Below are 13,745 nucleotides of genomic sequence, written 5' to 3' on the forward strand. Positions count from 1 at the left end.
GCATATAGCATATTAAAAGCATCCCACATATAGCATAACCATGTGGGATTTATAACAGGAACTTAAGAATAGTTCATCATAAGCAAAATCAATCCACTTAAAACATTAATAAATGGGGAAAGTCGTAATCACCTCAATTGATGCATAAAAAGCACTTCACAAAATCCAACATTTTTTCATAATAAAAACAATTTACAAGTAGTTCCAGCTCTCCCAATGACCTTTCTATTCCACCTCTCCCTCTCACCCCATTCACTCTGATCTGATCTCATTGTTATCCTTAGTGTTCTTTGAACATGCCAGATACACATCCCACGGCCTTTGCACTTGCTGTTCCCTCCCCCTTCAACAGTCGTCTTAGTGACATCAGCCTGGCTGAATCCCTCACGTTCTTCAGGGTTTCTTCAAGTTGCCTTCAGGTGTACTTCCCTGTCTATCCTGCCTAAAAATTCACACCCATAAGCCCTAGAACTTGATATTCTCCTCTATTTATCACTAAGATGCTATGTATTTTTAAATTTGTATTTATAGCCCAATTAGAATGTAAACAATGTAGGGCAGAAGTCTCCACCCCCCCCCCCCCCACTATTTTGTTCCTAGAACAAAATAGGGCTAGAACTGTTCCTGGGACATAATAACCGCTCACAAAGTATATATTCAATGATCTAACGCATAGGCAGCGAGGCTGAAGCCATAGTGCGAGGCCCATGATGGCCATAAATGCGGTCAAACACAAAATCTTAAATTTACTTAAACCATTACTTAGTTTTATTACAAGTTTTATATGAAGATTTATTACTTAGATATGTATATTTTCTATATTAGTGATCCCATACTTGGGACCTGCTTGACTATTTTAAAAGATTATTGAAAGGCCTGCTGCATCATTAGGGTTATGTGAGGACTTTTTTGCTTATCTGTGGTGGCGGATATCATGAAAATTATGCAAGGACCCTTTTTTGCTCATCAGTTTTTGTTAGTGTTTGTGTATTTAATGTGTGGCCCAAGACAACTCTTCTTCTTCCAGTTTGGCCCCGACACCAAAAGGTTGGACCCCCCTGCCACAGTGTGCATGGCAGCACCAGGAAGGCTGTACTGAGTGAGCAGGGACATGGGCTGAGTCGAACTCTGCCAGACAGGGGAAAAGCAGCTGGTCCTGTGGAGAACCAAATAGAATGAATGTTGTTGGCTTAATAAAAGTGAATCTTATGAAGATTATCAATGACCTCACTAAATTCTAACAAATCTGAATACTAAGCCTTGAGATCCAAAGACATAAGAGAAAAATGGAGACAGCTCAGTACCTCTCACTTTAGGCTGAAAGAATTTTTTAGAATAACTGTAAGATGCATTGCAGGGAATTACAAAGGAACCCTCAAATTGTGTGATAGTGCACACCTAGAATTCCTATCAGATATCATACAAGAAATTGGGTGACTTCAAAAAAGTAAAACGTGAATCCTTGCCTACACAGACAACCATAATGCAATGCAAGCAATTCACAGTAGGTAATTAATGCTAACTACTAAGTGAACATGTATTTCTCCCCAAATGCCAAAGGAACCCCGCAGTGCAGTGGGATGAGTCCTCACTGGAGAGATGTGAGCAGTCTTGGTGAAAAGGGAGGAATTTGATAAAAGACTTAAATATAAAACGTGACACCATTAAAGTCCTAGAGGAGAACGTAGGTAGGAAAATCTCAGATATTTCACGAAGAAACTTTTTTACTGACTTGTCCCCTAGAGCAAGGGACATAAAGGAAAGAATAAACAAATGGGACCTCATCAAAATTAAAAGCTTCTGCACAGCTAAAGAAAACAGTATCAAAATTAAAAGAGAACCAACTGTATGAAAAAACATATTTGCCAATGATACCTCAGACAAGGGTTTAATCTCCAAAATACATAAAGAACTTACACGACTCCACTCTAAGAAGACAAGGAATCCAATTAAAAAGTGGGCAAAGGACTTGAACAGACACTTCTCCAAGGAGGACATACAGAAAATCCAAAGACACATGAAACGATGTTCAATATCGCTAGCTATCAGAGAGATGCAAATTAAAACCACAATGAGATACCACTTCACACCAGTAAGAATGGCCATCATAAACAAAGCAACAAACAGTAAGTGTTGGAGGGGTTGTGGAATAAAGGGAATCCTAGTGCACTGCTGGTGGGATTGCAGACTGGTACAACCACTATGGAAAGCAGTATGGAACTTCCTCAGGAAAATAAAAATGGATCTGCCTTTTGACCCTGTGATTCCACTGCTGGGACTCTATCCTAAGAACACTAAAACACCAATTCAAAAGAACCCGTGCATCCCAATGTTCATAGCAGCACAATTTACAATAGCTAGATGCTGGAAGCAACCAAGATGCCCATCAGTAAATGAATGGATCAAAAAACTATGGTACATTTACACAATGGAATTCTATGCAGCAGAAAGAAAGAAGGAGCTCCTACCCTTTGCAACAGCGTGGATGGAGCTGGAAAACATTATGCTAAGCGAAACAAGCCATGCAGTGAAAGACAAATACCATATGATCTCACCTTTAACAGGAACCTAAACAACAAAACAAAGAAACAAGCAAAATATAACCAAAGACACTGAAATAGAGGACAGGCTGACAGTGACCACAGAGGAGAGTAGAGGGAATTTCAGGGGACATTTGGAAGGGTTCACGGGAACAAACTTAAAGGACACATGGTCAAAAACTAGGGGGAAGGTGGTAATGGAAGGGAAGTGGGGAGGGTTGGGAGGGGGGCTGGACTGGGAGTAAAAAGGAGAAAACTGTATTTGAACAATGATTAAAATAAAAAAAAAAAAAAGAAAAGGGAGGAATTCAAGCTGGGTTTTGAGGAATGAGTGAGACTTGCAACTGCAGAGCCTAAAATATGTTTGCTGGAGGATAAGCAGTAGGTCAGGGCAGTGAAAAGGATTTTGAATCTAGAAACACTGGTTAAAGTTTTGGCTGAGACCCTTGTATGCCAGACTCCCCAGTTCAGTACTGGGGAAACCACTGAAGATGCCTGATAAAAGGACATAAGGAGTTGAGACTGGCACCCAAAAAAGAAATGTCAAATTATTTGTTTTTCTGTTCTAATGAACCAATATAACTCCAAATAATTTGTAAATGTAGTGATTCCTTTTGCCAGCTCCAAAACCTGGAAACTTTTCAATGACATCTCATTCTTAGAATAAAGACCTGGACCTTTATCATAACCCACATGCAGTTCACTTTGCACTTTCTGCTGCCACCATGCTGGCTGCCCTTGCTCTCCATGCTGCTGCACACTGGCCTACTGGGAGCCCCTTCCTGCCATAGGGCCTCTGTACCTGCTGTCCATCTGTCTGGACAGCTGTCCCTGTCCTTTTTGCCTAGTCCCATCTTCCTTCGGATCATGGCTTAAGCATTCCATACTGAGGGAAATTCTCCCTTCACCCCATTTCTATGCTACCACGGCACCATGTATTTCTCCACCACAGCACACAGTGTACTCAGCGATGTACTTACTTGTGAACTTTACCATATCTCCTTCACTGGGCTGAAGCTCCATCAGGGTAGGGGCTTTTCCCCTTGGCTGACAACTACATCCTCAATGTCTGCATGTGAAAAGTACCCAACAACTATTTGTCAAAAGAGAAAGAAAAGCCAAGATACCAGATCAGTCTTTTTTTTTTAGTGGGAATTAGATAATGTGGCATTATCTTTTCATTTTCCACTGTTTTAAGCCTCTTAGAGCTTGTCTAAGTTCACATGGCTTGTCAGGATTCAAACTCAGACTTGTCTGGTTTAAAAAAAAAAGGCAAGCACGTATTTTTAGTTAGTGTGTATATGTAAGGAGGAGGGAAGAAGATGGAGTGAGGCTTCTCACAAGTGCTTCTCTACTAATCTGACCCTATTAATAGCTTCTTCTTTTTTCAATATAGGTCAAGCCTTGCCTATTTAAAGGTTTATAAACCTATAAGCAGAACAGCAGACTGTTTTTTTCGCTGTCCTTTCTTGGAAAGGCCTTGCTTATATGGTGCTTTTTCACTTTACTTCCTCTTATCTGGGATTTGTGACACACAATTGAACTCAAAAAACAAACTTAAATCGAGCACCTGTGTGAAATCACCCAAGGCTGGTAAAGAGATGTTATATAAGGGGGAATTTTCCCCCCCAAACCGGAATTTGTTTATAAAAATCTGTGTATTTATTCTTACATTAAACTTCAGTCATCTTCAAAGTACTCTCCATCTGATTGCAATATACCTATTGAGACGTTTTTTCCACCACTCAAAAGTTTTTGAACTCATCAATTTTGATGCCTTTTAGTACTTCTGCCGTTTTTTGCTTCACCTCTTCCACATCAGCGAAATGTTCCCCTTTGAGGACTTTTTTTCATCCAGGGAAACAAAAGGTCACTAGGAGTGAATGGTTAAATGGGAAGGGGCAGAGGGGGGTGGTGAGGCACAGAGGTCATACTGTTTTTGGTCAAAAACTAATGAATACTCAGTGTGCTGTGGGCAGGTGTGCTTGTAAATCACCCATCATGAGATGGGCAAATGTTAAAAGCATATGCAAAAAAACTCACTGAAGCCAAATGCAGCCTCTCATAAAAATGCAAGCTGGTACACTGGTACAGACGGGTTCCTAGAACACTCACCTAGTGAGGGAAGCCTGTATTACAAGGGGACCATGCTCCAGAAGATAGTTCCAGATTTTCTGGGGTCCCTCCTTGTAGACCAACACCAAGTTCCTCTACCCTTCCAAAGGTCAGTCCTGTTTGGTGGAACACACACACTCCTCTATAGAGAGCAGCAACTCATGGCTCAGCAGGATGCCTACTGGCATTTAATCTGTGTTTTGGTACATCATTTGTCTCTGAGTCTTCTATTTATTCAATAGAAAGTGAGGGTGATATAAATACCAGATTTCAAAAATGGAGCACTTAACTCTGTGCTGGGCATTTTACATCTACTATTACATCTAGTCTTTACAATAACCCTGCGGTGTCAGAAACACATTGTATTATGAGTAATATGACTTGCTCAAGCTCATATAATCAATAAAAAGAGGAGTCTGGGACTCAAATCCAGACCGCCTGACCACTATTTCCCTATTACTATGTCTCCTATCCCAGCAGCTTTGAGAGAACCACCTCACTAGAAAAGAAGTATTTAAAAGTTTTTCCAACTATAGAGGAAGTCTATAGTTTTAGGAGCATTAAGCAATTTGTTACATTGAAGAGGAAGAACTAGAACCTAAGACTTTAAGGATGATGAATTAATTACCAGGGAGGAGCGTACTTTTAAGAGTTGAAATATTTCCTGTACTTCAAAAGCTTTCAATTTAAATAATAAAACAGAAAATAATTCAATTGAAAAATGGGCAAAGGACCTGAGCAGACATTTCTCCAAAGCGGTATGAATGGCCAATGGCCAACAAGCTATACGGTATCACCATCTGCTTCATCAAGAGACCTGAGAGGCCCTCTTGTTTCCTCCGTTCTTTAGCCCTCACATCCATGTCATCGGCAGGACGTCCTGTTGTGAACTCCGTAGGGGCAGAATTTTGTTTATTCACTATAGTATCCCTGGTGCTTAGAATAGTACCTGGAACATATGAGATGCTTAATTAGTATTTGTTGAATAAAAGAGTTCATGCTGTCCTTGAAATTAATACCTTTAAAAGAAAAAAATTAAATCCCTCATTTGATAATTTGTTAATATATACACTAATTTTTTAAAATGTAGACTATGAAAGTTTCATTTGCCATTCTGGTTGCTGAAACATATTAAAGCGCTATTCTAAAAGGGACATGGGTATGCTATGCTGCCAAAATATACAGAAGTAGAACGTAAAATTTTATTCAAGTTCGCTCATATTACCTGATTCACAGATATTTAAGATATTTTATTTTATAAAAACTTACATCTGTAAGTAATGGATTGACCATAACAGAGGGCTTAACCTGGAATACAGGATAGGCTGAGGGGCCCATGAACCCCTAAAATTGTATGCAAAACCTAACATGTATATTGGCATGTGTATCTTTTTGGTGAGAGAGTTCATAGTGTAATTAGATTTTCAAAGTGTATGACCCAAGAGGTTAAAAAATTACTTAACTATAAACAGTCACAAAGTCTTTTTAAACATGAATTTGTACAATAAAATAATATCCAACAGCTCCATCTATGGGTAAGTCATTATCACCTAACAGAAATAATGACAACTACCAGAGATTAGTGCATCTTATGAATGCTTGTGTTTAAATCTTCAGTGTCACTCTAGTGGGAATTTATTAACTACAGTATCAGTTTTTCTTTCCAGATATAGATGCAAAAGTCAGGAGACTGTTGATGAATTCTACTTACAGTACTTCAGCACCAAAAAAATTGGGCAGTTATGCTGATATATGTATGTACAGTTCAACATTTGTCAGTCTTAAAACGCTTATTTATAGTGAAATCTATATAAAACCGTTAAAAACTTTTCTATTTACATTTTTTTAAAAAATGAAAAGTATAGTTTCCTTTGCCACAACTTGTCAGAACTGCCTCTTACCCTCCCGCCCTCTGACCCCTCACTCTACTGTGATGGACAGTGATCATGAGACCCAAACATACTACTCAACACACTGCGTCCTAAAAAGGCAGAATGCTTAAAAACATTACATTCGGAACTATAAATGAACTTTTTATACATTTCAAAGGGCGTTAAACAAAAGTATGTAAAAGATTTTCAAACTCTCAGTCCAACATGAATGTGCAATTTCAATGTAAAGATAGCATCATATGAATAATTTGTTTTCCTGAATGTAAGTGAACATTTCCTTTGGGACAGAAAATGTTTTTTTCCTCTGCTTCACAATAAAACAGTTTTCTCGTTAAGTTTTCTTACAGTGGGAAGTGGGGAGGTGAAAAGGTAGGCAATCCTGGTTTACAGGAAATTTGTCACAAGAAATATAGTCTGCTTTGAAATGTTTACATTTAAATAAATAGAAGGCAAGTGTGCCAGACTAGAGCACAAAGGAACAACAACACAATAAATTAGCATACAATTGGTGAGAATGTACAAGCCACCCAAAAAAGCAGTTCCCACCGGTTAGGGATCTGATTTTCACCATCCAGCAAGGATTCTTTAATGCCAGTATTTTTCTAGTTATTTTATAAACTATGATCTGAGCAAATGTAAAATGTTAACCAATTTAACACTTTTGCAAATCCAAGGATTTGCAAACATAAGATTAAAAAAAAAAACCCTGTTCCTGAAACACTGTTTCAAAGTACAAACTATTCACATTTTCCTTTTTTGATGGTGTTTTGCTCAGCAGAAACCAGTTGAGGAACATTCACAGAAGTCTTCGCACTGCAAGGTGAACTCTTTCACCAGCCGTGGTCCAAGAGAGGAAGGACACCAGGTCTTATGCCACTGTAGATGTGCATTCTTTCCTTTTCTTTTTCCTTCTTCTTTTTTAAAAAGTACATTCATTCCCCTGTGAGTTTTATCTTGTTTTAAAATGCTGCTCCTGCAGCAATTCTTGCTGAAACACTGCTGCTGTAGGGTCTATCTACAGCCTAAGCATGGGCAAAGTGCTCTCTTTAGACATCAAAATAGAAGGGCTTCCCTGGACACTTGGTAACCAAGTAGGCTTTAAAGTGCACTCCTGTGTCCAAAACACTAGGACCGTTCAGCAGAACTCTGAGAGGGGCTGGGCTCAGTTCCATCCTCTGTGCTACTGTCTATGTCCTGCTCCATTGCTGTTTCATCGTCATCCAACTGCTGACTGGTGAAGTTGTTCAGCTCAAGGAGCCCACTGGGCTCTACTACTACATTGGAGCTGGAGTGACAAGGAATAGCATACTGGGGAATGGCCTGGAAGAGAAGACACAGGAGAGAAAAGAAGCTTTATGGTAAAAAAAGGTAACAGAAGGATTTTTGCAACACTAAAGAAGGAAAAGGGATCTGACATTTATTAGGCAACTACTACAGACTAGGCACTGTGCTAGGGCCTTTTACCTATGATACTCTACTAAATTCCCATAACAACACTGTCAGGACAACATTACTCCCATTTTGCAAATGAGGAAACCAAGAGGTTCAGTGACTTAATCGAGGTCTCACAGCTGGCCAGGGTTAATGTCAAGATTCAAAGCTAAGTCCTAGAAAACTCAAAGCAGTGTGACTAGTCCTGATGGCTCCTCTTCCAATATAGGAGGCTGAAATCTGTGCCTAATTAGAGAAGAACTTTGAAGGCCACTTTAATTTGATCATTAAGCACATTTTAAATGTAAATACAGTCAGATTTTTTTGTGTGTCTGTTCTCGTTTCATATAGCTAATCATTGTGGGAAAAGTCTCAGAGTCAGGAGACCAGGATTTTCATTCAGCTCTGGCTCTACTTGTGGACCTCTGAAAAAGTCACTTCACTTCCTCGAGCTTTAGTTTGATCTTGTGTAAAATGAGACAGTTGGAGAAAATATGCTCTAAAGACCCTTGCAGTTCTAAAATACTATGAATTCCACAATATAGACTCCTTCAGGACAGTAGATTCATCTTGTTCATTATTTTATTCCCAGTACCTAGCACAGTGCCTGGAACATAAAAGGTTAAATAATACATGTGGAATGAGTGAACAAATGAATGAAATACACATTACTGCTGTCTAAAAGGACATGCTTTTCATTCAAAGCATTTAATACCAAAGCACTTCTGCAGACTTTTTTCACTCTCCCCCATAGGCATTTTACCGAATCAGTAAAATCAATACTTCAGGTCTAAGCTAAGTATTACTAATATGATCTGAAAATGTTCTCACAATGTATTAATGATGATTATAACAAGGGCTATATATTATAACAAGTGTCTGGCATCAGACACTTAACCAGATGCTTTATATACGTCTTCTCACCAAACTCTCAAAACAACCCTGTGCTGACAATGTGAATGCTACTGTTTCCATTTCACAGATAATGAAACTGAGGCACAGAGGTTAGCTATTGCTCAAGACCCAAATCTCGGTAAGGAGTACAGGTGAGATTCAAATCTAGTTACTTCTGACTCTAAAAGTTTGATTCCTTGCCTCTGATATCGCAATCTAATACATGATACATGCTAAAAGTTAGCTGACTATTCTGTAGAGAAACTATTAATTAGTTATTATCCTTGATACACAAAACAAATAAAACAAGTTACCATCTGTTGGGCAATCACTATGAGCCAGGTACTGTGCTAGGTGCTTCATTTCAATTGTATGTAATCCGTACATCCATCACATAAAGTAGGCGTACCTTATTCCCCGTTTTACTGATGAGGAGACTAAGGCTCAATGAGGTTAAGTAGCTTTGCCCAAAGTCACAGTCAATGGTAAAGCCAGGACACCATTCTTTTTCACTGTACTCTCTCTTTAGAGGAAAAAAAATCCCTTTGTCAAAGATTATTTAATTCACTAGCGTTTGTTTTAATAGGGAAAACCAAATTACTTGAATAATTCAACAGTTCTATGTGCCTTTAAGCATTTCCCCCATATTTAATTATATCATATTTGGATTAATATTAGTTAATTTGCACTCTCTCATAGCTTGGCATCATGGAAAAGGATAAGTTTACCATAGAAATTTCCAAGTTTGAGTCTATGGTAAGTCCTAGACTATCTCCATTTCATAAATCCAAATGTTCTCAATTAGCTAAAATGTGCTGCTCTGATCCCTTTTAAGACATCTGTCAGCTTATCAAAAAATGACAACTGTCAAGAATACAGCATGGTACCCTGCAAGGGGAGAGGGCAATGAAACACAGTTCCTCAGGGCCAGTCTGAACTAAGTAGCTCTCCAGTCTTGATCTGTTATGCACGATGGAAGATGAGTTTAGAATGAAGGGAATATAAGACATATTCACTGGCCTGTACTTACCAAGGCAGAACAGTAACCATAACAAAATTTTTCAATAACAATGATTAAAACAAAAAGCAAAGCTTTATGATTAATCCCAAGTTATAAAATTAAATTACTTAGAAAATTCTCTTACAACATGTTTCTCCAGACATGTCAGTTAATTAAGGTTTATTGTCCCGAAAACCATGAATTTGGACCAAAATCAAGAACTGTGTTTTTCCAAGGAAAGGGTCCCTGAAATGTACTTGAAATAGAAGTACAATGCAATTATCTCCCAAGAGTGTTTGAGCAAAAATTAGGGAGCCCAAAACTGACCCCAGGAAGTTGCCAGTCTTCAGAGGTGGCTTGCTTTTATAAACCCAGCTGACATATGGGTTGCCTTGTGACAATGTCCATCAATTTTCTAGGACTCACTTCCAAAAAATAAATATAAAATTGTACATCGAAATCGTATTAAACCAAATTTGTCAAACATTGTATATCCAGATAATCCGTCTTTTTCCCATCTTGGCCTGACTCCTCCTGTGACAACCCCTAACACACCAAACCCGCCACCCCCAACCCACCGCCACCCGCCAAGACGCCAGAGAGTTCTCACATTCAGGAGTTCTCAAGAGCTCTAATTCTTACCTGGATGATAATTTCTGCTGGGCTCTCTTCAGCTTTCTTTTGGCCTACATTTTGAATACGCATGAACTGGCCTGTCGCAGGCACTCCTGGTGCATCGATTTTTCTTGATGTTAGGGGAGGACCAACAGCAGATGGACTTGAACAGGACTCTCTACATTTCTGTTGCTGGGGAGTGCAATTCGCCATCCCTGTCACTACCACGTGGGTGGAGGATAATGATCCTGCTTCACCAGTGAGCATACTAGTGGCAAGAGCCTTCTTTGGGGGATCCACTACCATATGCTCTACATTTGTATCAATCTGAGCTTCCATCAAAGACATTTTCAAAATGTCTGACACTGCTGTCTTCTCAGAGGCCTGAATGGGAGATATGCTTGTAACTGGTGATGTCAGCTTAGGCACAGAACTGCCACCAGTTATCTTTGTAACTGTGGGTGGCTGGCGCCCCTCAAAAGTTATCTTTGTAACAGAGGATCCTTGGGTTATAATTGGCTGCTCCACCTGAAAACAAATTGGGGTTGTGTGTGTTACAGCTACATCTCTTTGAGAAAACCTATCAAACACCCCAGACAATATGGCAAAAGAAACATTCGTGCGGTATACTAGGAAGACATTGTGAAGCTTGGTGTTTTGACAAGAGGGCTGAGTAGGAAAGTAACTGGTTACTTTTAAGGAATCTAGGGGAAGAGGAGGGGTTGAAAGAACCTTTGTTCAGCCAGCCAAGGTTCGTAGCAATAAAGGAAAAAAAGTCACAGCAGCCTTGTTTTCCTTTGGGATTTACATTCCTACAGTATACCTTCAACCTATCTCAAATTATTTCATATAATCTTCGGCTTTTTAAAATAAAAAGGGTTTTAAAAATGTTGCTTCAAAATACATTTACACAAACATATTCTATATATATATTTATAATTTACACATACACACGTCACTCCAAAGCCACTGACTTTCCCGAATATAGTTTTCCTTTCAAATATCCACAGATAATTCCTCTGCAATCTAGAAGATAATTTATTAACTAGATGGTGATGATGTAAACTACGAAGGAAGATGTTCAATGAAGCTCCTTAAAAGGCTACAGTTAGCATTAATGTCACAGAAATAGAAGTTTACAGGCATGGAAATAAATATTTTATACAGAAAGAATAAAAATAATTTAGGGATATCACTTCTATGCACTGTTGGTCAATGCTGAAGTGACTTCATTTAAAAAATGCCTGGAAAATCAAGTTCTGAGTGATATTTTCCCCCTTCCTATACTAAGGTGTACATTTCTTCCCTAATGCCAACCTCCTGATGGGGTAAACTAACACCAGTGTAATGAGGCTTTCGAGTTTCCTCTTGCCAGGAGAAAGCACCGCTAATCACGTTAAGGTCGTGATGGTCTCATTTTTTCCGTGTACAGAGAAGTTTAACTTTGCATGCTATCAATATTCCGTTACCTGGCTTGTCGGCTGTTTCTCTGACGAGGCTGGGAGCGCCATTTGGCTCTGGGGGGTTTGGGGTTGCACGTAGATTTTTGGTTGGTTCGGAGCCTGCTGCAGTTTAGGGAGCTGCTGTGTGGTTTTCACTGCAAGCACCTGTACTACAGTTTGCGGGGGCTGTGCCATTAAGGTAGGAAGCTGCCTGTCTTTGGCCACGATAGGATGCTGTGTGTGCTGTACATCTGGCTTGGGCTGTGCTTGTTCTTGCTGGAGAGGGGTGAGTTTTTGATGTCTGATGGAAAGCTGGGGCATTTGCGGGAGTTTGTGCTGGAGCTGGTCTGCCTGCAGGTGGATGGTCTGCTTCTGTTTAGTCTGGAAGCACTGCAGAGTTTTCACTTGCAGCTGAGTCTGTTCCAGCTGAGGCTGGCTAAGTTTCTGCTGTTTAGCGGACTGTGACTGAGTCAGGGCAGATCGGTAAAACAGACCTGTCTGAGGGTCTAAAGTGTCCATCTCTTCAACCTCGCCCTCCTCAGTTCCAAGTTCCTCGCTGTGTTTGGTAAAAGCAGTGTGACTGCTTAATGCCTAAGTAAAAAAGGCACAAAGTAAGAATGAAATAAGGAAAACACCTACATTGCTACATTTTCGTCAAATTGGAAAAGACTTGGTTATAAGACTCATGCAAAAATTTTCAGAGGAAAGAGCCTAAAAAGACCAAGAAACCTTAAGGTTCCCAAATCTAAAGGGGACTTCACATTGAGACTCTTATAATTTCAATTCTCAGGTGTTAAGTACTGTAAAAACTGGTCTACTCACTAAGAAAAGTTCAAGAGGGACCAGAACTTACAGGCAAGAAGAATAAGGCTGCTCTGCAAGCACAGGGCAACACATGAAGAGAAAGAAAGGTTCCCTGGCTAAAGAAACAGCTCTTCAGCCTGGTCATCAATGTTAACCATCCAAAGAAGGTGCAACAACCCAGGAAAAAGCATCCGGAGAAAAGCCAAGGTTCAGAGAAGCCCACTTTGGCCATGTGCATTTCCAATGCTGTCCAGAAGGTAAGAATTATTGTCTGAGGAACCTGTTTATCCTAGTCCCCACAGAGGGCCTCTCTGGTGAGAGTGGAGATGGTTTACCAGACTTCACAAAAGTCTAGGAAAAAAACTTCTGCACTACCCCTCCTTGCCCCTTTGCTCAGAGTCCAGGCTCATGAGGCAATAGTTTCCCAGAGATCTGGCTCCCAGCAGGGAAAAAGGGTGGGGAGGGGACAAGAATACTCCTGTCAGTGGAAAGGGAGATTGTCTGGTGTTGGTTATAATAGCGTTAGGAGGAGATCTTGATCTTCAGTAACAGGACCAGCCTGCCTGACTTCTCTGGCTGTCTTGAGAAAAGTCAACGTCAGGACTGGCCAGGTAAGGGCCAGACTCCAGGCTGAGATCGGACACCCAGCAAAACCTCTGGCCATCTGGTTTCCCTCAGTGTCACACGATCCAGCCCAACTTCATCCTTCTTGCTACACCTCCACTCTAAACTTTAAGGCTTTGGGATTAAATCGAAGCCCCTCCCCTATCTCATAATGAATTTACACACATAGGTTTTTAATTCAACAATCTCTTCACTGCCTACCACTAGGGTCAACTGTTACCAGTCGAGTGATGGTGTTTTATGTGAATACTAATAAGTCATGGGAATATCTGATATCTATGACATTACTTTAAAATAAAGGCAAGCTGCTTGGGGTTTAAATCCTGACTCTGCCACCTAGGATAGATTATTTAACTTCTGTGAGCATGAGTTTCCTCATTTGTAAGAG

The 13,745-nt window shown here is 39.9% G+C and overlaps 1 protein-coding gene across 11 annotated transcripts in view; it reads right to left on the reverse strand.

The window, feature by feature from the left end:
• Positions 1-5,884: 5,884 nt before the first annotated feature.
• EMSY (EMSY transcriptional repressor, BRCA2 interacting) overlaps positions 5,885-13,745 on the reverse strand; it is a 79,938-nt gene continuing 72,077 nt past the window's right edge. For 10 of the 11 annotated variants that reach the window (XM_028517337.2, XM_036028786.1, XM_036028784.1 and 7 more), the window contains 3 exons: positions 11,957-12,520; positions 10,515-11,015; positions 5,885-7,867 (listed from right to left, as the gene is read on the reverse strand). In XM_028517337.2, coding sequence (XP_028373138.1) covers positions 7,673-7,867; positions 10,515-11,015; positions 11,957-12,520 — 1,260 coding nt within the window. In that variant the 3' untranslated portion in view covers positions 5,885-7,672. The remainder of the gene's footprint in view (positions 7,868-10,514; positions 11,016-11,956; positions 12,521-13,745) is intronic. The other variant, XM_036028788.1, reaches the window with a different exon arrangement.

Source organism: Phyllostomus discolor, chromosome 6 (genome assembly GCF_004126475.2).
Source record: "Phyllostomus discolor isolate MPI-MPIP mPhyDis1 chromosome 6, mPhyDis1.pri.v3, whole genome shotgun sequence".
Lineage (NCBI taxonomy): Eukaryota > Metazoa > Chordata > Mammalia > Chiroptera > Phyllostomidae > Phyllostomus > Phyllostomus discolor.